At 33.7% G+C, this 24,017-nt stretch overlaps 3 protein-coding genes, 1 long non-coding RNA gene and 1 pseudogene across 5 annotated transcripts; 2 read left to right on the top strand and 3 right to left on the bottom strand.

Annotated features, from left to right (window-relative positions):
- Nucleotides 1-3,008: 3,008 nt before the first annotated feature.
- LOC114389122 (protein trichome birefringence-like 3) lies at nucleotides 3,009-4,745 on the bottom strand. Of its 2 annotated transcripts, none has more exons than XM_028349722.1 (4): nucleotides 4,537-4,745; nucleotides 4,160-4,412; nucleotides 3,866-4,037; nucleotides 3,009-3,647 (listed from the first exon to the last, which is right to left on the bottom strand). In XM_028349722.1, exons 1-4 carry the CDS (start codon nucleotides 4,715-4,717, stop codon nucleotides 3,597-3,599), a joined length of 657 nt encoding a protein of 218 aa, XP_028205523.1. In that variant the 5' UTR covers nucleotides 4,718-4,745; the 3' UTR covers nucleotides 3,009-3,596. The 2 variants fall into 2 exon arrangements, with proteins under 2 accessions (XP_028205523.1, XP_028205524.1); XM_028349723.1 differs by having other exon boundaries at nucleotides 4,160-4,409.
- A 106-nt stretch (nucleotides 4,746-4,851) lies between these two features.
- Nucleotides 4,852-11,150, top strand: LOC114389123. Its single transcript, XM_028349724.1, has 5 exons — nucleotides 4,852-4,959; nucleotides 6,814-7,066; nucleotides 7,358-7,460; nucleotides 9,930-10,197; nucleotides 10,741-11,150. Exons 3-5 carry the CDS (start codon nucleotides 7,377-7,379, stop codon nucleotides 10,887-10,889), a joined length of 501 nt encoding a protein of 166 aa, XP_028205525.1. The 5' UTR covers nucleotides 4,852-4,959; nucleotides 6,814-7,066; nucleotides 7,358-7,376; the 3' UTR covers nucleotides 10,890-11,150.
- A 1,323-nt stretch (nucleotides 11,151-12,473) lies between these two features.
- Nucleotides 12,474-13,949, bottom strand: LOC114389827 (protein MAIN-LIKE 1-like). The gene is made up of 3 exons (XM_028350554.1): nucleotides 13,797-13,949; nucleotides 13,024-13,683; nucleotides 12,474-12,920 (listed from the first exon to the last, which is right to left on the bottom strand). The coding sequence occupies exons 1-3, from the start codon at nucleotides 13,947-13,949 to the stop codon at nucleotides 12,474-12,476; spliced, it is 1,260 nt and encodes a 419-aa protein (XP_028206355.1).
- A 452-nt stretch (nucleotides 13,950-14,401) lies between these two features.
- Nucleotides 14,402-15,690, top strand: LOC114389236. The gene is made up of 5 exons (XR_003661728.1): nucleotides 14,402-14,765; nucleotides 14,855-14,920; nucleotides 15,005-15,081; nucleotides 15,238-15,438; nucleotides 15,516-15,690. It is a non-coding gene; the product is annotated as an uncharacterized LOC114389236 (long non-coding RNA).
- A 6,776-nt stretch (nucleotides 15,691-22,466) lies between these two features.
- LOC114389826 lies at nucleotides 22,467-23,211 on the bottom strand (annotated as a pseudogene).
- Between the last annotated feature and the right edge of the window lie 806 nt (nucleotides 23,212-24,017).

The following is a 24,017-nucleotide window of genomic DNA, read 5'->3' as shown; positions in this document are numbered from 1 at the left end:
TTAAAATACTACCTAAAATACTCTACAAATAACAAAATTAAAAATTACATACCTACACAAATTGAAATAAATGACCAAATTAAAATACATAAGAAAATTAAAATTTGTTACACGTACATAAATTTAACAGAAAAATACTTAAAATACTACCTAAAATACTCTACAAATAACAAAAATTAAAAATTACATACCTACACAAATTTAAATAAATTACCAAATTAAAATACATAACAAAATTAAAAATTTAAACACGTACATAAATTTTACACAAATAAAGTTAAAATACTACCTAAAATAGTCTACAAATAACAAAATTAAAAATTAAATAACTACAAAATTTAAATAAATGACCAAATTAAAATACATAACAAAATTAAAAATTTAAACACGTACATAAATTGTATACAAATAAACTTAAAATACTACCTAAAATATTCTACAAATAACAAAATTAAAAATCAAATAGCTACAAAAATTTAAATAAATGACCAAATTAAAATACATAATAAAATTAAAAATTGTTACACATACATAAATTTTACACAAAAAACTTAAAATACTACCTAAAATACTCTACAAATAACAAAATTAAATATTAAAATAACTACATAAATTTAATTAAATGACCATATTTTTTTTCCAATTATTAAAATTTAAATTAAATAAAAATATTATACACAAAAAATGGTATTAAATCAAAAAAATTTCATGGAATAAAAAATTTAAACAACGTGTGTGTGTGTGTGTATATATATATATTTCAATAAAAACTATAAATAAGTCAATTAAAAAATATTCACATTCTAACTAAACCTAAAATACCATATATAAAATACAAATAATATCATACAAACCTAATAAATCTAAATCAAATAATAATAACATAACAACTAAAATTAACGTACAAATAATTTTATCACAAATAATAACATACAAATTTAAAAAATCTTAACAAAATCATAATAATAAATCAACTACAACTAACGTACAAATCATAATATACCAACTCAAATTTGTAACATATATATCTAACACAAATAATATTAATATTTTAATGTACTACTTAAAATTTAAAAATTCCATCTAACATCAACAAACATAGCATATGTATATATAAAACAATTAATACCATGGTAATTTACAAAATTTAAACAAAATAATATTATCAATTTAACTATAACTAACCTAACATATATCTATATATATAACACAACTAATAACATATAATTTATAAAACCTAACTTAAATAATATTAACCTATCAACTAAAGTTATCAAGTTAAAAACCACTTACCAAACACAGAAATCACGTAATAGGAACCACGTACAAGGAGTGAAACCACTTCAAGAATAAAGCACAGCCCTACAAACATAAACAAAATATTTACCATTCATATATATATATATATATATAACACAATAAATATTTACCATTCAAAAATACTTACCAAAAACAAAAAACTGGAACAAAATAACAAGAAAGCAACAGTGTAATGGGAGAACTTATGAAGAAGAATAAAGCAATGGAAGGAAGAAGGAAGCGCAGGTGCACTCTCGGGAGCTTCCTCTTTTATAATGGAAGGAGAGCAAAAATTTGAAATCAAGCAAACCGCCAGCCATGCTGGCGATTCCTGTCAAACGCAAATCGCCATCCTCATTGGCGATTTGCTCTACACCCTTGACGCGACTTCACGAAGCTCTGCCACGGCCTGAGCTGCTGCGTACCAAGGCCTGCACCCCTCAGTCCATGGAACTCGTCAGTTTGACTGGCGGTTCCCTATGTTGACGAAACTCTGCGCATGTCGCCATTCGAAGTGGGTAGTTGGTCACTACATGCTCGTATCGCCAGTGTCAATGGCGATTTGCTCACGGACACCAAACTCGCCAGTGGTTCTGGCGGTTTGGGTCCTGCATGCATGCATTTTACGTATAAAATTGCCCTCTCCCGAAAATTATTTAAAAATAAGCCCATCTGAAAAAATAGTTTGTAAAACTACATCAGATAGAGAAATTTACCCAATGTATCAAAAGAACTTTATTTACCAAAAAAACAACACGAACGTAGTCAGTAGTTAGATAAAAATACTAGTTACAGTATAGTTGATTCTCAAGATTCTGCTAAAGCCAAGAATATGACTGTACAAAATTGAAGTTATGTTTAACTCGGCTTTTCTACCTTGGCTCCCAGGATTAGCGTCCAATCAAATTGAATGAGTATAAATAGCTACTAGAGTACCAGTGTATTTGAATAACACCAAAGAATCAATTATAAAATTATAGTAATACCGTAAAAAAGTAAAAATAACTATTTATTGTTTTACTTTTACCATGAAAAATCAATTGATTATTTCTCATAAAATATCTAATCCAAACTCACTAGTAGTACTATAATTTGGCAGAACCCTCTCTAAATTTGGCTAATAATTAAACTCCAACATGCATATACAAGCAGTTAGTTGCCTAGTACTCTTGTGATCTCAGCATTTGGCAGTAATCGATAACACGAGTTGAACATGCTGAGATTAATGCAAACCACTACACCATGATTCATTGTCTTACATTTAAGGTCTTTTTATGCTGAGGCCTGAGAGTGAATGGAAAATAGGTAAAATGAGACCAAATTCAATATATTTTAATGGGTTAATTTGGACTCTTAAGACTTTAGTACCCAAATATTTAAAATTGTAATACGAGGACTCCAAACTTACATTTTGCCAGTTTTTCTTGAATAATGAAACAAGGAAATTGACAATGAGTTGACATTAATTCTGGAATATCTGCTTCTCCTCCATTGCGCATTTTCCAACAGCAACACCCATACAAAAGAACTTTCTTAAGTTGAAACTTCACCGTTGCCTTAATGCCTTTGTTTCATTGACTTTTGAATGAAGGTGTAATAAGATGTCCTTGTAAGTTATGTAAAAATGCAAAGCATTTAACCCCAGAAGAAGTAAATGTTCACATTATTAAAAAAGGGTTTACACCCAGATATTGGTTTTGGACATCCCATGGAGAGAAACTTCCTCATATTAATAATGATGTTGAAGTGCATTCAGTGTCACCAAGGTGTAAAAATACATCAGAGTTGTCTGCTGCTGTTACAATGTTAAACATGTCACAGGCTTGCTTCAATGACCAACCTCGAACCCGATCTCAAACTCGACCTCGAACTCAATTCACTCAATCCCAACCTCCTCCTCAACTCACTCAATCTCAACCTCAAACCCGCCCTCGAACCCGATCTCGAAGTCAACCTCGACCTACTCAACTTTCACCTCAATCTCAATCTCATACCACCCAATCTACTCAATCTCAACCTCAACCTCCTCCTCTACCTCAATCACAATCTCATACCACCCAATCTCAACATATCCCCACTCAAGTCCTACGTATTGAAGAATATCCAATGGCCAATAAAGCCCCATCTTCTTCATCTAGTCAAGTTAGTGAAGGCAATAACATGAACAAAAACATGATCATCAAAATTAAATAAAATTAGAAAGTATAGTTAGAGTTTTGTCACAATTACTTGCTCAAACTCACTCCAATTTCTTTCACATCCTGAAGCATTGCAAGTCAAACTCAAAATTTTAATAGCTAGCTTTTGCAAATTTGGAGTTTGTGACCCAAACATTCGCCACCAATATGCTGCAATACCAATTACCAACCAAGAGCATAACTTCAAAGTTAGAAACTTATGCAATTTCATGTGCTTTTGTTATTGTTTTCCAATCAGATCACCGAGGTAAAATTCTAATTTTAATTGGAAAACAACATCGAAAACTGCATCTAAGTATTGTTTTTAAGAGCTGATTGAGTTGAGTCAACATCTTTGACCATAATATATTCAACGCATGTATCAATACCTTGGCTGTGAAGACTGAATGAACTCTTCCTAGTTGCATAGATTTATGCTTATGAGGTATGACCCATTCTACCAAGCAGACAAAAGATTCCCATTGGTTTCTTTGCAGTGAATCCCCCACAAATAGCAGCCTTTTCCCTTGAAGCTTTCTGAGGGTTAGCTCTGGGTTGAAACTGCCAAAAATAGTCATTTTAGAATGTAGGTTTTATAAACTAAACATACATATCTATGACCAAAAAGTATACATAAAACAAATTCTTCAATTACAATTGGCATGTTGGAGTGTGGAACTTACCGTGGCAAGGTGCAATCTTCTGGCTGCCACTCCCAATGGTGATAGTCAGAATCATTCCTCCCATTCTTGACACAAGAAAATTGTCTATCTATGTATGGACAGCTTATGTCAGAGTAGAGAGGCTTTATTGAATGGTTAAACACCCATTTCCCATTTGCAACATTGCACTCCTCAGGGTCAAAATCAAACCTGTCATCAATCCATGTTGATGCATTCACAACCCCAACCTCCTCATCTGCTTTTTTGTCACCTACTAGGACAATCATAATATGAGATATCATTGCATTAGAATCATATTGAGAAACAAAAAACATAAAAAGGAATATAATATGAGATAAGGTGAGATAGATGTTGTGGTTTATGTAAAGCAGACTTACTAGACTTTGTTTTGGTGGTTTTTCTAGGACATGGTTTGAACTTGAAAATGGACTTGGAAGAGAGGAAACTGAGCCTCTCTACATACAAGATAGCCACAAAAACAAGAACACATGTTGTGATGACAATGATGGGAAGAGGAAGCTTTCCTCTGGGATACTTCATTATTCCTGAAGGAATCATGGGGGATGAGTAGTGGAGCTTAACGGTGGGAAGAAAGAGTTAATGAAGTGGTGCTCAACACAACAGAATGATGATGACATTGTACAAAAGGTTTAGAGGGGGAGGTTTTATGCATTTTTTGAGTAGGAGTGAAGTTAAAGCATAGTATACCTTGGCATGACTAAAAAATGCTAAAAAGATACTGGAGGTTAAGGAATGGGTTGAAAGGCTAACATCTTTGGCACCTCATACAATTTGGCCAGGTAGAGGAAGCTATGCATTTAGCCATACATCATGTTTTCTAGTTTCTGCATCATCAAGTAGACCCTGTAGAATATTCATTTGGTGGGAAATATACTATTCTTGTCAAGTTTTTGTCTCTCACTCTTATGACTCCTTGAATATTCAATAATCAGTAGTTCTGTTTACACCATCAAGTAGATGCTGGTCCCAAATGATTATTTTACTAAATTGTGCCTTACTCCATTTTTTGGGCACTACTTTTTTATGTACGGAATAAGCATTGTGTATGCCTCACACATAGATCTATTGTATAGGAGTTGATGAATCCCTTACTAGTATTTGCAATGTAAATCAGAATTCATGCAAATGAAAGATTGAGTTAGATTTATAATATAATTTGTTTTGAAAATTTGAATTTGTATAAGCATTGAAAAAGGGAACCCTTTAAATTATATGGATATTTTATAAAAAGTCATTATCTGAAATTTTTATATTACGATGACATTAAATCAAGTCGTTATGGTATTTGAGTAAAATTATACACCTAATATAATCATGAATCTCTATCATTCTCCATTTAAAAGGAGGAATCATGTTCACCAATTGAATATTGTTCTCTACACAAACAGCTACCAAACAAGAATGTTAAGACTTAAGATCACAAACCACGTTTGGATGTGATTCCTCTTTACCCAAACATGCCTTTGTCTGTAGCACATAATAAGTCCAGCAATCTTGTTCTTCCACTATACACACAATATATCGATTTATGCAAGGTTGTTCCAATATTGAGTGGGACATGATAGCTTCCAATATGTTCTTATTTCAATACTCAACTTATCCTTTTCTTTTTTGATAGCAACTATTAGTTGCATGGGCAACATTTTTTCTTCATTGGCTCCCGGTATGTCCATTTGTCCTTTTGTGGTTTTAGAGGAATCTTGAAAAATTGTTCCTTCTCACCTTTTTGCTATTCTATTCCTTCCAAATCCTTGCTAGCTAGATTTGGACGTCAATATTTAAATGCTAGAAAAATTGGGTAGAAAAGACCTTGTGTTTTCTTTTTAGTAGAAATTGATATTTATGTTACTCTTTGTAGTGCTGTATGATTTCTTCAGAACTTTTACCTTTATGCAAAAAGGAGAAGAGATGGTTCAAATGTACTCAATTGAGTTTTAGGGACAGAGAGAGAGAGAGAGAGGAAAAAATAAGTAGTTACAAGAGTGACATAATTGATCCAATTTAATTAAGATGAAGTAAGACAGAGAGAAAAAGGTATGAAAATAAAGCAAACAAACAAAGTTGTAATTGATTAAGTAAAGTTCTTAAAAAGAAATAGAGGGTTAGGGGTTGAATTGCGTAGGAGACTTAATGTAGGTGAGATACACTATTTGAATGTACTTGAAAGTTACCTTGAAAGGGAAACTTACATAGCTGAATTTGACCGTATTGGAATAGAAATTTGTTTCTATACATGATTTAGTGATTTGCCAAATAACTCTTCTTAGATAATGTTTTTCACTTTGAAATTGAGGGGATGGCTGATTTATTTTACTATATCAGAAAATAATAATTAATTGCCTGATTCAGAATATTTCAGCTTATAAATTTCAATACATGATGAAGTTATAACATTTTTTCTGTTATAAATAATACACTATATAAGAAAAAATGAGTCCCCATACTTTCCTTGTGCAGATCTTAGTAATTTCAAAACGTGCCAAATTAATCCATTCAATATGGGTGAAGTCACTGACAAGAAAAATGAATCCCTTTAATAAGTAGTAGTAACATGCATGCTAGCCAATTTTTATTGGTCTAATCGAGTATACACACCACTTGTCACATACAAAATTATTCATTTTCAAGAGCAGGTAATTATGAAGAATTGAAGATCATGGTTTAACAAAGTGGGGTGTGAAGAGTGTGAAGTGTGAGCTGTTTCTGTGGGAAAGTTGGAGGGCAGAACGTGAGAATACCTTCCAGAGAAGTAGCAAAGCAGCAATGAATGAACCAACCCTAATATTGGAGGCTCTAACAACTTTGAAATTAATTACATAGTGATGAAAGCCACCCATGATCTTGGCTTTACAAACTCGCTTTAGCATAAGCAGAAATCAACGAATTGTAAGTAACACTGGTTTGTAGACTATTCCTTCATCCTTATATTTGGTTTTCAGTTCCATTTCATAACTCATTTTTTTTTTTGGGATCAACAAATGTTAGTTGTGAATTGTTAGTTTTTTGTTAGTGGAGGGAATTGAACCCACGACCTTTCCCTCCCTCCCTTGTCCTTTTCTTAGTTCATATATAAACAAATAGCATTATTTTTCCATTTGGATTCAACTGAATGCTTGTTGTTGCTGACAATACTTTGTGCAAATTTCTCTAGATAATATTTTCTTTACAATTTTACAGGAGTTTCTTTTCTTCAAATATGGATGAGAACATGAAACAGTTCCAAAAGAAATTAACAGAACTGGAAGTGGAAGCTGAGCATATTCTTTTAGCCCGACATCAGGTAATTCAAATTGATGGTGATTAATGCTTTTACAAAGACTTGGATACATAATAAGTAAAAAATTCATTAAAAAAGAGTAAATTCTAGCTTCTATTGCTACATTGAGGACAATAGTTGGTGACGTAACTAGAAAGCACATGGTCAAGTTTATAATTATTATTTGGTTCAGCTGTAACTTTTTGCTTGGTTGGTATGAAGTATGTGTGTTAGGATAATAGAATCTATTGCTGCATTCAAATATTCTCTTGGGAACATGATAAGGCTGAATTTGACACACCTTCCTCTCATCTAATATCTCCACTTTTCCATTCCTTATCGCCCATGTTCTTCCAATATATTTCTTTTACACCTGTTTTTATGGTGAAAATATCCTGTTCATCTCATTAGTGAATCAATATAACCAGAGTCTGTTATGCAGTTCTTCACATTTCAATGATGTCTAATGTCTTCAAGATGAAATAGTTTTGTAGCATGTTAATCAAGGGAAAGTACGAACCTGGAGATTTGCGTCCTGTACAACTTAGTCTCGAAACATTAAAAAGGTGTATTTTGACCCTTAAGTTTTTTCAATGGGTTTAAAACAACCTCTATGATAATTTTTCCATTAAAATTTGACAAACTCGCAGCTAAGAAAAAAATGTAAATTAGCACCTTGATGTTTGAATCATGTAACTTAATCTTAATTATAGGACTTTAAAATGGTGTATTTCTGCTAAGTCACACATGATTCAAATTATAGGGTGCCAATTTGTATTTTTTTTCTAGGGTTAATGTTGGAAACATATTACTCACATCACATGTTATATGTGTGACTGAATCTGTCAAATTTTGATGGAAAATTAATAGAGGAGTTATTCTGCACATACCTTTTTAAAGTTCAGTGACTGAATCGCTGACCCAAACCTTATGTTAAGTTGCATTTTTCCCTTTTAATCATACAATTTAAGTTTATAAACTTGAATGGACCAAATCTAAATCCTGTGAAAACATCTAATTCTACTATAAAAAAATACCAATGTTTCTTAACATTTTAAAATGTGAATATAACCTCCTTAGAATGCCAAATCCATTCACAAATATTGTGTCAAAAAAACTAGTATGGTGACTGTTGTCACCTTTCTTGAATGATAAGATTTTTTAGGGGTAGACAGCTGGGGAAGTTGGGGGGAGGAGAGGGACTAAGCAAATTACTTAGAATGGCTCACTTGCACTTTTGCACAAGACTCTTATGCCCTTAACCTCGAATTATATGTTTTTAATTACATGACCTGCTAGTACTTTTCATTTAACTATGTTCTTATCCCTCCCCCTCCTCCCTCCATGTTGAAAGCTTGCTAAGCTTTCAGCTTGTCTGGAAAGGAAACCCAAACTTACAACCCATTCATTTGTACACTTTTTAAGAAAATGGTGCATTTTAAATGTAAAAATGTTTTGTAATTTGAAAATATTTTTTTTTAAATCCCAGTAAGTATACATGTAGGTGGTTTGGGTATGTATGGAGAAAAACTGCAGGCAAAACAATTAATGAAGATTCAAAGGTTAACCGTTTGTCTATATCAAATAAGATTTACTGCAAAACATAACATTGTTTGATCAATGTATGTAGCCAACCCCACCTAGTGGTAAAAAGGCTGAATTGTTGTTTAAAGATTTTATGGTAATTATAATTTTTTTTAGAGATAAAGCTAGTCTAAAAAAAACCCTGCTCTAGTGCCTCTCTATAAAGTTAGAAAGAGTAGCTTACTAGCTTTTGAAAAACTAAATTATAATAGTTTTTTTTTTCCTTTCAAAAAAGCTTATTTAAACTCACCCTTGAATGACAAAAACTATTTAATCTCGACCTATCAACCAAAGTAGTTGGGCAACTAACACTCCTAAACTATGAAACTTTGGCTTTGTCCGTGGTAGATAGTACTCTTAGATTAGATATCTTTGCTTGATTTGAACTACAGCAGAATTGTAATCTGTAATTTGTACCTTTAGTACCTCTGGTACTCAATTAATTCAAATAGATTATTTTGGCTGATAAAAAAAAAAAAAAGATTAGATGTCTTTGGTGTTATATCTTTTTTTTTCCCCATTATCTTTGCTATAGTGCCCATCCTACTATCAACTATCTTACTATGGCATTTTTGGTGTATGCTGCCCTGTGTTTCTACTAGGATTAATAACTATAAATAAAACCTGAACTCAATCAATTCCATACCAAAAGCTACAAAGAAGCAACCAAAGTGCCTAATGACTAATGCATTCTGTTTGGATACACAAAGTAATTAATTACTTAATCCCAAAGTAATTTCCTTATTAATATGCTATGCCCTAAAGAGCAATCAATTCAATACCATAGTTTCAACGAAAAAATCCTGTTTATTATGCCAATAAAGCCTTTTTTTTTCCTACTGGATGTTTTTAATATCTTTTCTATGAAATTAAGTTGCTATGCAATTGTCCCTTTTGGTAAAAGTACAGCTGGTTGAGAACGATAGATTGAGAAATGGGAATAGAGAAGCACTTACTGCATTAAGGAAAAGGGCTCGAACAACAAAGAGCAGTGTTCCATCTCCTTTTGAATCAATAATGAAGGGAGTTGCAGGGTCCAGCTCAAGACCTTTGGTGCAAGAGGTTTGCACCACCTGTGGCAAACATGACTCTTCTGAGCAGACGTGGATGATGTTTCCAGGAACTGATCTGTTTGCCAGAATTCCATTTCATGCGGCTCATACTATATTGGAAACAGGTTTTTTCATTGTTGTCCATCCTATCATGTAAAGATTAAAAAGAAAATACTAATTTGAAAAAAAAGCAAGAAAATGTATTTAAATGTTTACCCATGTTTGTTATTTTTTTCATGTGCTGGGGCATAATGCTTGCTTAGCTATTGCTCATTACTTCTGTATTTTTGGGGTCATTCTATGGTAGTAATGTTTGGCCATAACCCCTAAATCCTACCATATTTTCTACAGTGCAATGGGGTCATTCTGATGATTTTTATAATTGATTTTTCATCCTGGAAGGCTGGAACAAAGAATATGTACTTAGTTAGATAAGCAAATGATTTAGTATGGATGATCATTATTATGCACCAACTTTATAGTTTGGGTAGAAGTTCTGATGAGACTGACTATCTGCATTCCTATTCTTTAATGATCGTTATTATTAATATTGGGACTGTCCTCAGTTTGAATATAGCTATGCTATGAGTTCTTGCTTTATTGAAAAACTAATTTCTGATAACAATTAGTTGATTTTTCCTTTTTACTGACCATGTAATTATGTACAGATCAAACGCAGCTTGACTTTGAGTCAAAGAGACTACAGAGCATTGTGAAGGAAAAATCTTACATTATATCAGAGGCAGGTGTTCTTGCAGACAAGATAAGTCCTGGAGTGCTCAAATCACTTGTATCCCTAAACGACAAGCCAAAGTAAGATGCTTTGAGCTGACTATTTAGTGAGAAACCTTGTGGTGGCAGTATCAACTGGGTGGAAAATGGCAAGTGTTTTCTGGAAGTCTTTCTTGAGGCATTTAGGCTGAGGCTTATCTATTCTGTTGCTGTGATTGTGTAAAAAGTTCCCATGTTTATACTATGGCTGCTACATTCAATCCTAGAAATGGAGCAATTGTTACACATTCAGAGCATGGTTGGTTTTAACTTTTTTTTTAAAGAAATAACCATTTATTTTTACAAACTCTCATATTATTTTTTTTCAAAAATAAGCTATACCAACTTGGGCCTTATTCTTAAAAAATGGCAAAATTGCCCTTGCTTGGTTTTCCTCCTACGGATCAACTTACGGATCAAGTTGATCTGGAAGTCTCTTACGGATCAACTTGATCCGTAAGAGGAAAAATAATTATAATATACTTTAAAGATACAGTATATTTATTTATAATATAATTAAATCTATTTTTTTTATTTTATTAATTATAATATATTTATAAATATTGATTTATTATAAATAATTAATTTTTTAATATATTTTTTTAGAATAAATTTGTTTAGAAGATGATATTAAAATACTTACTCAGTCTCATTATAATTATTGTTTAAGGTTATTTTATTCATATTAATAAAAATAATAAATACATAAAAGATAATATTGTAAAGAATTAATCATATCATTATTATTATTATAAAGAATATAAAAAAAATAATTAGTATTATATTAAAAATTAAAATACTAACTACTTTATAATACATTTTTTTCCATGATCATTAGTATAAGTGGGAAAATAGTAATTATAAGAGAATTTAAAAATATTAGTTCGTTATATAAGATCTTAGATAATGAATGATGTCCATTTTTTGTTTAATTTTTTTTTTACACCCTTTTCAACTTCTTTATTTCAATTATATTTAAAATTATATTTAAAATTATTTTTTTATTAGTTGGTAAACTAAGTTAACTAGACCATTTTAATAATACACGTGTATATAGACACAAATGGAATACACAATCAATGAAAATAAATAAAACTAACATTAGTAATGAAAATAAATAAAACCAACAATACTCATGAAATGAGTTCATGTACAATATCTGTATATACAAGGAATATCAATGTAAAATATGTACATAAACTACGCCTGATCAGTGCGCCGTCTGCGTCTACACCTAACGTATACTAGATGGTCCTGTATCACACTCCTGGCCAATCTAAGGCATTCTTCGACCACCTCATGTGTCGATGAGCCAGGCGTGACCACCCCTAGACTCAGATGACGCTCCAACCTCTCAGCAATGTCATCACAAACTTCCTGTTACATACAAAACAAACTAATTACACAAATTATTATGCAAATATTGAGGTAAATGACGTAAATTATTAGTATTACTTACCACTGCATGTTTGGGCTCCTCCGCAGATGTCGACGATGCTCCTGGCTCCGGCACGCGAGGGATATCCGTCTGCGGGGCCTGAGGGACGACTCGGGACTGCGGGGCGTGACCATGAGGCAGAGGATCTAATGCGTGACCTGGTGTCATGAAAGGATGGGAGATGCGGAAGAACTAGTCGATGTAGTCACTGGAACATGCCCCTGGCACAACACACACCTCACCTGCAGGTACGATATGATCCTCGTAGTACATCCACATGTCGTGTATATCATCATACGAGACCCATGAATCGACAGGAGGAGCAGGAATGGTCTGCGTGTAGCCAAACTGCCACACGACCCTCTCCGGTCGGTAATAAACAACAACAGGCCCCCAGCGCAAGAGACCAGAATAGCATGATCTGACATGGAAGTCCCGGACCTCCCGATGCTCCCCATAAGGGATCCAACAGACATCCGAAATCCGGAGTCGGTCCAGGCGCTCCCTGTATGACGGTGTGCGAATGCTCTTCACGGTCTTCTTCGTCGCGATCCACCTGCACGCACGCGGAGAAGCCTTGTCGTAGTCTTGATCAGCGGTGGACTCCGCAACCGAGGGAAAGTGCTCGTAAATCCAGCACTACAGATGTAACATTCAAATTATAAACATTAATAATGAAAGTGTAACAAAATTTAAAGTTGAACATTGTTTAGCCTGAATGAATGAAAAACATATTTGTTACCTGCACCAGTGTGATGTAACTGCCAAGTTGTCGACTGTGGCTCATAGATGCATCGCTCAGCTGGTCGTACATATGAACCAAAGCAGCCACTCCCCAGGCGTACCTCTCTGTTATACTAAGGTCACGAAGGGCCTCCAAGTAGACAACATGGACATTGGTTGCACTCTTGTTAGCAAACAAAGTGCAACCCAGTAGGTGAAGAAGATATGCGCGAGCCATAGCTGTCCAATGACCTGCCTGGCATCGGCGCTGATATATATCACGTACCCATTGCAGGCGTACGTACGGTCCGCGACACTGGACTGTCTCAGCCCTAGCAGACTCTGGAGAGACCATCAACAAGTCCACCAGCATTTGAACCGCATCGTCCACGTGCAAGGGCTCAAATGCGTGTAAGTCGCCAATAACGGGAAGATGGAGAAGAGAGGAGACGTCGTCCAATGTGATGGTGAGCTCTCCCACCGAGAGATGGAAACTAGACGTCTCCCGGTACCATCGCTCTACAAACGTGGACAAAAGTCCCCGATCGCCGGTGTCTACCGAACACGCGATCAGAGGACTTAGTCCTGTACCAGCAATAAGTCCCTCAATGGCAGGGACAGGCCTGCCTAAACTGTGGACCTTCCTCCCATGAGAGGATAGCTTCAATTCAGGATGCTCCTGAATTGAAGTATAAAGGAACACAAAATTCGTTAAAATTATTATTTAAAGGAAAACTAATTTCAATCATAAAGTATAATTTATAAGTAACTAAAACTAAATAGTATAAATACCTCTCCCGTCCATACGCTGCAAGCAACGTGATCCGCATACGCTGTCAACACAGATGGGTCGCTCGGACCACCCGGAAATCCCTGAGGCTGATCCTCAGCCGCCTCTGCGCCTACGTCTGCAGGAATGTCCTCAACAGCAGCTGGTGCCTCCATCGGGTCATCCTAAACATCTGGTGCATGGATGACTGGCTCATCGACGTGATCCGCAGTCATAGCAACTCGCTGCCTCCGTGCGGATGCAGTAGGCCGTCGACGCTGCGGAGCATCATCGGAATCATCACGATCTCCTCTGCCCACACCTCTGCCAGTGACCTGACCTAAGGGACGACCTAATCCTCTAGTCCTAACCATGATCTGCAAATGAGTACCGCAAAATCCATCACTCATTTCATTCTCTCAAATTTTATGCGTGAGTCTCACAAAGCCACCAAAGCCAGATGACAAATGAAAATGATTGAAATCATTGAAAGCATTGACTAAATCAATAAGCACACACACACTTGTGTGTTCGAAATCATTGAATGAAGATGGAATATCCAACTTCATCACCTATTACATGTGGTTGTCAAGTTTTCGAATGCAGAGTTCAATCACAATTGAATTTATCTTATTATTTTCAATAGTTAGTATCTGTGATAGACCTGCTATTTTGTATCTGATGTTGCTTCACATTGAATTGATCTTATTATTTTCAGTAGTTAGCAAGAAATTGGAAACATGTGTCTATGATAATTGTGAAAACATCCAAATTTGATATCAATCTCTATCACAATCGTAGTTACATTGTTAACCATAAACAACGGGAGATGGAACTAGTGCTAAGAAATAAGAGAGTGAGATACATACATATATAGTTAAGGAAGATATTCACAGATGATAACCTTCTTAGGTACCTGATAGTAAGCTTGCTTGATCATTAGGTACCTTTTTTTAATCAAGGAAGATATTCTTAGCCTTCCCTGCTTCCAGGTGATTTTTTGTGTAAATATTTAAAATTTTATAAGGCTATAGTCTGTTTATCAATTATGACTTCTTACCTTTATCTACTATTTTCACAGAATCAAGAAATTATTGCAATCAAGGCTCCAAAAGCTAGTTGCATCGAGGTCCCTGATCCTGATGAGGTGGGATCTACCTTCTGCTAATATGAATGTTGCAACTTGTTTGGTATAACAAGCTTTTAATCGATTTCTCACTCAAATAAGCAGGAATTAGGTTTTCGGCAAAGGCAGTACAAAATGATTGTTCGAAGTGCCATTGGACCAATAAATTTGTATCTCTTGAGGTACTTATTTGCTGTAACATTGAAGCCAAAAGTTTCCTTATTACTATGTTATCTGTGTTTGCTTTTGTTAAAATCTTTGCTCTTTGTTGACTTAAGGTCATTTTTTTCCTTCTTTCTCTTGGGTCTTCAATAACTGATAATTTTTAATCTTTGAAGCAAGGACGACCGCAAGTTTGAGGATGATAGTGCCAACCGGATGAAATTAATGGATCCATCATGGAATAGTGATTCCATCAGAAAGAGGGGTGTGGGATTATTAGAAAGCCAACATGATGAAAAAAATATCCTTCTGAGCGTTTCAGTTTGCAGGGTTCACAAGCATTTGGAATTCAAGAAATTACTCCCACGGATTTTGAAGTATGTATTACTTGAAGCTGTAAATGATAAAACCATAAACTAGGAAGACAATGTTTAGTCATTGTGTTTATTTGCAGATGGAAGATGACTATTGGTTTCAATCAGATCCTGGAGTGAGCCAAATAGAATTGTAGGGTAGCAATATCTTCTAACCAATCTTTATTATATGAATTTGATTCTTGGATTTCACCACTACACAAGAATACAAGGTGACCAATTTAAAGCTGATAATAATGAATGATCTTTTTTGTCTCTTTCTTTTCTGTTCAGGAAATGAGTAGTTGGTTCAGATAGATGTGCTTCTAGACGATTAATCCAATAAGAAGTGTGGGATTTGCTTGAACACAAGCTTCACTTAAAAGCTAAGTCTTTACCTTTGTTCGAAATGCATTTCACTAGATTTAAGTTTCTTGTTTTTCTTTTTCTGCCATAACTTAAGCCTATACCTAATTCTTTACCCCATGTGTGGTTCCTAAAGATTAGTATAATCATCACATACTAGGTATCTTTTGGAATTTTTTAAATGAAGAAGAGGATACTATTTCGATAATCAATATATAATCATAATTCATGCTAATCAATCTAATCAATATAATCATAATTCATGCTAATCAATATATACTATTTCGATAATCAATATATAATCATAATTCATGCTAATCAATCTAATCAATATAATCATAATTCATGCTAATCAATATATACTATTTCAATAATTCCCTGAAAGAGGATACATCTATATATAATCATAATTCATGCTAATCAATCTAATTCATCCTGAAAGAGGATACAATTTGTAAAATGAAGTTGTGGCTATTTACGGATCAGGTGATCCGTAAGCATTTTCCTCTTATGGATCAAGTTGATCTGGAAAATGCTTACAGATCACCTGATCCGTAAACAACTCCAAGCTTCCCTACTCCGACATCAATGGCGGAAAGGAAAGTGGTGCTTACCTCGACGGCCGACATTGACGATGCTCGACGGTGGACGCTGGTTCGTGGTCCATGGCTCCTCTTCACGGCAACACGGCTCCCTTCACGGTGGTTTGTGGCCGAGGAAGAAGAAGAAGATGGTAGCGCGATGAAGAAGAATGACAAATGCCTTTCTGCGAGGAAGAAGAAGAAGAATGCGAGAAAGAAGAATGTCTTTGTGGGGGGAAAGAAGAAGAATGCAAGGAAGAAGAGGCTTTGTGCGAGGAAGAAAAAAAGAAAAGAAACTGCTGGGTGCGCGAGGAGAGAGAGAGTAGCGGGAGAAAGAGAGTCATACGTTTTTTAAAAAAAATAACCCAGGGGCATAAAAGACTTTTCATATAAAGTGCTGGATGCACCTAGCAACACTCTTCCTCTAAACTTCCTGAGCCTAATGTGATGTCTTTATTATCCAATGGTGTTAAACCCAACCTCACCTCCAACCTTCCGACCAAGTACTTAATTTAGAATCAATGGATAAGAATGTTCATGCTCGGGGGCTTATGTAGTTATTGCTTGGTTTATGCAAATCTAATAGTAGTGATGGTAGTTGGAGTGTGTGGGTGGGGACAAACACGAATTGGGTCGAGTAGAAGCGACTAATTTATGATCATGCGACTAATTTACGAGAGATGTTTACTTTTAGTTTTCAGTTGTATCTCCAACATAATTACCTCTGAAATTGGATACCTAAGGGAAACAAAAAGGGGGTAGGGGTTTGTTAAATTGAGCTTAACCATTGACTTTGATAAGCTAAGACGATCAGGCATTCAGCAACCATGTGTTTTCCATGTTCACATTTCTTTGTGGTCCCCTTGTGAGAAAATGAGTAGAACAATTGCATTGGTACGCATGTTTAACCAAGAAAGATTTTGTTGGACAGTCTGGAAAGGATAGCAATATAACCAAAGGGATTGTGATCTTACAAAGTGTTTCCAGAAAAGTAAGGTGTGGTAGAAAAGAGAGGAAAAATTAAAGTGTCGGCATAATTCCAACACTTCATGCAATTGAAGTTTTAGGGGGTGACTAGCTTTTCCTGTTACTTTATTTCCAGGTGAGGTGGTCCAAACCTGTATCTTAAGTTAGGGAATAAGATATGTGGGAACTAAACTAGTTTGGTTGTACGAACGAGGCAAATAACCCTGTTCACAATAAACCGATTTAGGGAATAAGTAATGCAATATCCTTTTCGTCCACTTTCTCTTACAAATCTTCCAATTACCTTAAGAGAGTTGTAAATGAAAAACAAATGTATTTAATGTCTTAAAAATATGAAATGCATTTAGTATTTGTCATACAAAGGAAGTAGGGAATCGGTAACAGGATATTGTAGGATTTAGAATTAGTTTTAGGGAACTCAAAGTGTTCAAGTGCTTATCAAGATTCGTGTTTGTTTGGTAAGTAAATATGAAGTGAATTTGTAATGATTTATGATTCACACTAACATTCTATTTTGAGAAAATATTTAATTTTAATAAGACTAATTAAATTTTTTGGTAAAAAAATAATTAAATTGTTCTGTAATAATTAAAATTTGTGTAATTTTCATTTCCTATGTAAATTATGTAATATTTTTCTTATGTAAAATATTTAAATTGTAGTATTCTAGTTTATTCTAAGTGATTTATATGGATTTTTATAGAAATTTATAAGGCTAATATATGATAAAATGGATTATACAAATAATAAATTTATAAATAATTTATTATAACATTTTTATATGTAAAATAAGATATATTTGAAAATTGATTTAGTCAAATTATAGGTTTGGATAAGTTTTGTTGTAAAAATAATTTTTTTTTATAAATTTTAAAATAATAAAGTATATTTTTTATTATTAATATTTTTTTATTTACTTTTAACATCATATTTTAAAGTCTCTACTTTGGACCTTTTTTTTCAATTTTTACTAATATTTTTCTTGAATGCGCAATAATAATATTTATGCCTTGAAAAATTTTAAAGAAGAAAAAACAAAAAACATTTAAAATTATAGCGTTTAATATATTAAAAAATTAGTAAAATATATGTTAAAAAACGTTTTTATTTTTAAAATTATAATAACCATACTAAGCATATTTATTAATACCTCCTATTCTAAAATTTAATTATTTATCTCATTTAACAAGAGAATATTTTCAAAACTTTATATAATCATATTGAATGGGTAAAAGGGGGTATTGTGTTCTTTTTCATCATGAAAACTTAAAAAAAAAACCCTGTAGGAAACAATGTTTATGTGATTTTTTTTAATATCAAATATGAGAAACTAACATTCTCAACTTTAAATTCTTGTGAAACTAAAAACTTTTCTTCTACCAAATGCCACCAATCAGAAAGGAGGAAAAAAAAATACTACTTTCAACTAAAAAGTTATCATTTTAGAAAAAAAATGAAATACAAGTACGTGAACATAGCTAAATCTCAAACTGCATTTAGTTTAATTAGAATCATATCTAAGTTTAGTAAACGTTTTTTTTTAATTAATTTCGATACGACGAATCCAATGTCTTCCTATACCCGATATGGGAATGAAGTGCCCATGCTTAAGATTTTGTTAATGCATGTCTTAATTAGATCAATGAAATGCTAAAACATTTTTTTTTCTTCTTTTTGGGTACATAAGAACGAACTTATTCTACACGTGAGAAACCATAAAAGATTACAAAGTAGAGGGAATCCTTGTACAACTTTCCCAGAAAAAGGAAAACAACCAAATAAATGAGTTCTATTTGATGTTTAGTCAATACTTTAGACATTCCAAAATCACATTCGTGGCAAATTTTGATTACACAGTAACTCACTAGTATGGTTAAAAGCTTATATTCTTTAAATAAAATTAATTCCCGGTATAAAACTGAAGTTTCTTTTAGATGTGTGTGTTTTTATACTTAAAAAAACAATTATACTTAATTATCTACCTAAAATATTTTCTTAACATCAATTCTTTCAATATTGATTTTTTAAAATTAATATCTAACTTCCGAGTGTATATAAAGAAGAAACAAGAAAACTCCCCCATCATAGTCATCATCATTATCATTAATTCATTATTATTATTTGTTTTCAAAATCATGCTAATAATTTACCCATAACCTTTTAATTTTTCTAGCTCCACCCCTTTACACAGAGCCGAAAAACGCAAAATTGGGTCAAGCGACATACCTATATGGTCCATAAAAGAAATTGGGCTTACCTTATATTCAAGAAAGCCTAACTCCAGCCCTTCTTTACTTGTCTCATGAGCTATGTCATTGTTGTGTTAATATCTAATGGGCGTTGCTAGGTGCATCTAGCACCATTGCTTGTGCGCCCTTCATTTAAGTGAAGTGGTAAAAATGCCCTTCACTTAAATCTTATAAACCCCATGTGTTTCATCCATTCGCTGCAACAGCCCACGTTCTTCCTCTTCTTCCTTTGTTCTCCGTTTTGCGCCGTGCCGTCACCATCCTCCGCTTCCATTGCCGCCATTGAGACCGTGTCCACCACCATCGTGCCGTTTCCGCCATCGAGATAAACTTTTTGGTTGATATTTTGTTAATTTAACGTTGAATATATATTTTATTAATATTTTACAAATAAAGTCATTTTAAACTATATTTTAAATTTTTATTAGAAAAATTATTTAAGAAATTAAAATAAAATTAATAGTTTATATAAATATTTTTGGTAACTTATATGTGTGTGTGTGTGTTATAATGTTAATCAAATACATAAATTTAGAAAAACAAACAAAAATCATTGGCCTTTTTTAGTAACTTCACTATCTGCATGAGATATAACTTATAAGTTTTACATTGTTTATTTTCTTCTTTTAATAGACTCGAGCATATTATAGTAACAACAATAAATTCTTATTTTACCACGTATGGTTGATTATATGAATGATACAATGTTATTTAACACAATTAAAAATTAAATTGATTGTGTTTCACTTATTACATTTTTTGTCTCATTCCTAACCAATTTTCAGCATTATTGCACCATTGCAAGATTTTAAAGCATTTTTTTTGTTTTTTTTTTTGTTTTTAACCTTATCTTGAACCTCTTCATCCCACTAGCAAGATTCCTTATCTCTCAAACCAAAACCTTTTAATTTGCCCAATACTCTTTTAGCAACTTTCCTTGTCTTCTTAGACATCTTATCCCATGTGAGGTTAACACTCCCTTGTAACCCAATTACTTTCCTTTTATAATTTATGCTTAAAATTCAAAAATTAATTTGTAATACCCTAATTTTTAAGATTGTAATTATACCTTAATTATTTTATTTCTTTATTTTGTAAAATGTGTTAATCCATTTAATTTCACAATTATGTAAAATGGAGGAAAACATGAACTCAAATTTTAGTGAATTTTTAAAACATTTCATTAGTTACTTTCTAAAGTTGATATCGCGTAATAAATAAAATGACTCATTCATATTTTCGAAAAGAAAGCATAGCGTAGTTTCGCTTAGAAGCCTACTACTCATATAATTAAAGTGGAATAACAAAAATGAAATATATCCGAAATTCGAAATATATAAATATGCATAAGTGTTTTCCCTGGGTAAAATAATAAGTATAACCCCTAGGTACAATTGTATCTGAAAACAAGATAGATGACTAAATATACACATAAGCAAAAGTACTGAAAACTACACAAAAGCAAAAAATCAAGCATCTGCGCATAATAGATATACCTAAGAAAGTGATCCACACCTCTGGTCACGTTAGGTATCCGTAGCCTCCAAGTGAACACATCTTGGTAGGAAAAAGATAGGATTTAAGCTAGTACCTGGACAGTGACTGCTCATGACAGATGACGGAGGAAAGGTCTATGTTGCTCAACCTAAAGCCAAATGAAGGAGGAGTATTTGTCTTTGGAGGCATGTGTAAAGAGAAGATCACAAGTATAGGTAAAATTGGTATTCCTTCTCTAGCCTTCGTAGACAATGTCTTATATGTTGAAGGTCTGAATTATAACCTATTGAGCATAAGTCAATTTTGCGACAGTGGTTATATTGTGTCATTCAACAAAGACCAGTGTATAGTTAAGACATAAGATGCAAGTCCTTTTCTACCAGACAACACAACTATCTATATGAGATTAATTTGATAGATCTAAGTAAACAAAATGTATTGTGTTTGCTTTCTAGAGAAGATGAGAGATGGATTTGGCAAAAAAACTTAGGCATGTCAATTTGAAACACATTTGAAAACTATCTAAAAAGGATTTAGTAAAAAGATTGTATAAGCAAGCCTTCAAAAGCTGAAACGTCCAAGGAGCCTTTAAAACACTAAAGTTGGCGGAAAGTAAAAGAGGAGTCGAAAAATAGAGCATAGGGAGAAGCTGAAGCGACAGAAATCAAACTTCTAAGAGAGCTTAGGTTAGAGGAGTGAGATTAGGGTTTTAGAGGTTGAAGGAAACATCCTCAACCCTTCTTTGCCATTTTCTTTCACTAAACTATGTTCTTCCTTGTATTGAGAGCCTATTTCTTGTAATGGAAGGCTAAGCCTCTTGGTTGGGAAGTTTTGCTGAACCCTTGATGTAATATTCTTTCACTATCTATTTAATATTGTTTTTATGTGTTCATTGCTTCTATCTATGCTTTTTTTTACATGCTTGTGGCTTGATCACCCATTTGTATGTATAGTTAGGATTTTTAGCATTGGAAAATGCTTTAAAGCCTTAGAACTTGGTAGAGCAAGCTAGAAAATTGCATGTCTAGGAATGGAGTGCAACTGCATGTGTTCAAAAAAATGTGGTGTAACATTTTTCGTGGAAAAAAAAAAACAACATTGTGTTGTGCAACTGCATGTTTGCATTGATAATTCAGCCAAAAATAGTCATCAAAATTAAGGATCTTTCTGTCATTTGAAAAGGCTTTCAATTTAATGAACATTTAATTTAAACTGAAAATTCAACCGGTTAGTCAGTATTGTGTTTTTTGTGTTCAAAGTGAAATAAAATAGCTATACGACAAGAACCAAAGGTAGGTGTGTAAAAAGATGAAAGCGCCCTTGAGGGAGTTGAACTCAATGATTGATGCAATTTTCAACGGTGAGGAACAAACTAGCACCAGCACAACCTACTGCATTACTGGCATAATCGTTGAGTTAAGCCGGCGGCGATGATAGTGGCGGCTTTGGAGTGAAACTCGCACACCTTGTGGCGGTGGTGATAGTGCTTGGCTTGCGACAGATCAGCATTGCATCCCTCGGCCTGACACCGTGGCGAGTTCGACAAGATAGTTGAACCGGGTTCGACGGGCCTAGACCGACGGTAGAGCCGGCTCACGAAGTCATCCTCAGAGGACGAGAAGTAAGTTCGTCCTCCCATATTGAGTCCAATTCGTGAGCCGACAAAGTCCATGGGCCAACCGACTTCTTCAGACTTGGGGACAAGGAGAAGTCTGTAGGGCTCGGGCCCGTTTCTAGGCCCAGACCCGACAAGTCGATAGTGTTGACGTGAGGCAATGGGTCAAGTGAAAGCATGGAAGGGGGTGGGGGTAGGAGGTGTTCGACGCGTCATGGAAGGCGCGTGGGTCAAAGAAGGCGTGGTGATGTTGGTGGTGGTTCATCTGGTTATGGTGGTGGGGTTGCGGGTTGAAGTGGCTGTGGGTGAAATCTACGGTGGTTGTCGCGACAGTGGTGGCGGTGGAGTGCATTGGCGCGTGTAGGAAGTGGTTGGGGATGAATGTGTTGGACGCGTAGTGGTCGAAAATTTGACGGTGGGTTTGGTCGGAGGCCGTGGCAGAGCTGTCTTCATTTCTGGTGAGCATTATCGTGGACGGGTTCCCTCATTCATAGTCCAACATGTCTCTTTAACTAATATTATTATTGTTCCAGTTTAATGAGATATTTAAAAATTAATTTTTAAATATGCAAATATGTTAAATAATTAAAGAGAGGACTTTAGCATTAATAGTAATTTTATAAGCTTAAACACAATCTATCTTCGATAAAGTAAAAGAAAATGACACATGTATCTTTAACATTGTAAAGTCAAAATTAAAAATTTACCCCGATAGTTTAACCGACTTTAATATTGAGTTTTGGTATGTAAATTCTAAAGATTGAAATTTTAATTTTAATGAAAAACAATATTAAAGTATTCAATCTATAGTTTATCCTTTTTGTTTGCCATGAGATATATTTATATTAGAAAAAAAAATTAAGGAAGTAGTATATACAATGAATAACGTACTAAAGAAAAGAAAAGGAGATCAACAAAGAGGGTTATGAGTTCAATGGAAGTTTTGGTAGAAAATTTTAATGTTGCTTTTTCTAAAAGAAAAGAAAGATTGTAATATAGTCTTAAGTATTTATGAAAAAAGAGATGGATATTTTAAAATGCACTAGACTTTTGCCCGTGCCGATGCACGGGCTCACACTCATATTTGAGATTTCTTAAATGTTAGATATTACTAATATTTAAGAACATTTCTAAAAAATTAATTTGTATATTTAAGAAAATAATAAATAACCATATATATAGTAATATGATAACACTGGTAATGAAATTACAATTCAAAGTACTATAACAGACACACATAACATATTGACGAACAAACAATTATATAAAAAATGTATGAGGTTCCATCTTCAATCAGAGTCTCTGATC

The sequence above is a fragment of the Glycine soja genome, chromosome 16 (genome assembly GCF_004193775.1).
Source record: "Glycine soja cultivar W05 chromosome 16, ASM419377v2, whole genome shotgun sequence".
Classification (NCBI taxonomy): domain Eukaryota; kingdom Viridiplantae; phylum Streptophyta; class Magnoliopsida; order Fabales; family Fabaceae; genus Glycine; species Glycine soja.
This window is presented reverse-complemented; position numbering and strand designations above follow the sequence as displayed.

Bases quoted from the DNA above. Each gene is read 5' to 3' on its own strand.
- LOC114389123 (XM_028349724.1), top strand. From the start codon at position 7,377: ATGGATGAGAACATGAAACAGTTCCAAAAGAAATTAACAGAACTGGAA. The intron at 7,461-9,929 runs GTAATTCAAATT...GTAAAAGTACAG, and splicing joins TTCTTTTAGCCCGACATCAG to CTGGTTGAGAACGATAGATT. The intron at 10,198-10,740 runs GTTTTTTCATTG...AATTATGTACAG, and splicing joins TCATACTATATTGGAAACAG to ATCAAACGCAGCTTGACTTT.
- LOC114389827 (XM_028350554.1), bottom strand. From the start codon at position 13,949: ATGGAGGCACCAGCTGCTGTTGAGGACATTCCTGCAGACGTAGGCGCA. The intron at 13,684-13,796 runs GTATTTATACTA...ACTTCAATTCAG, and splicing joins GCAGCGTATGGACGGGAGAG to GAGCATCCTGAATTGAAGCT. The intron at 12,921-13,023 runs GTAACAAATATG...TTACATCTGTAG, and splicing joins GTTACATCACACTGGTGCAG to TGCTGGATTTACGAGCACTT.
- LOC114389122 (XM_028349722.1), bottom strand. From the start codon at position 4,717: ATGATTCCTTCAGGAATAATGAAGTATCCCAGAGGAAAGCTTCCTCTT. The intron at 4,413-4,536 runs GTAAGTCTGCTT...TGATTGTCCTAG, and splicing joins AACCACCAAAACAAAGTCTA to TAGGTGACAAAAAAGCAGAT. The intron at 3,648-3,865 runs GTATTGATACAT...TTGGTATTGCAG, and splicing joins ATTCAGTCTTCACAGCCAAG to CATATTGGTGGCGAATGTTT.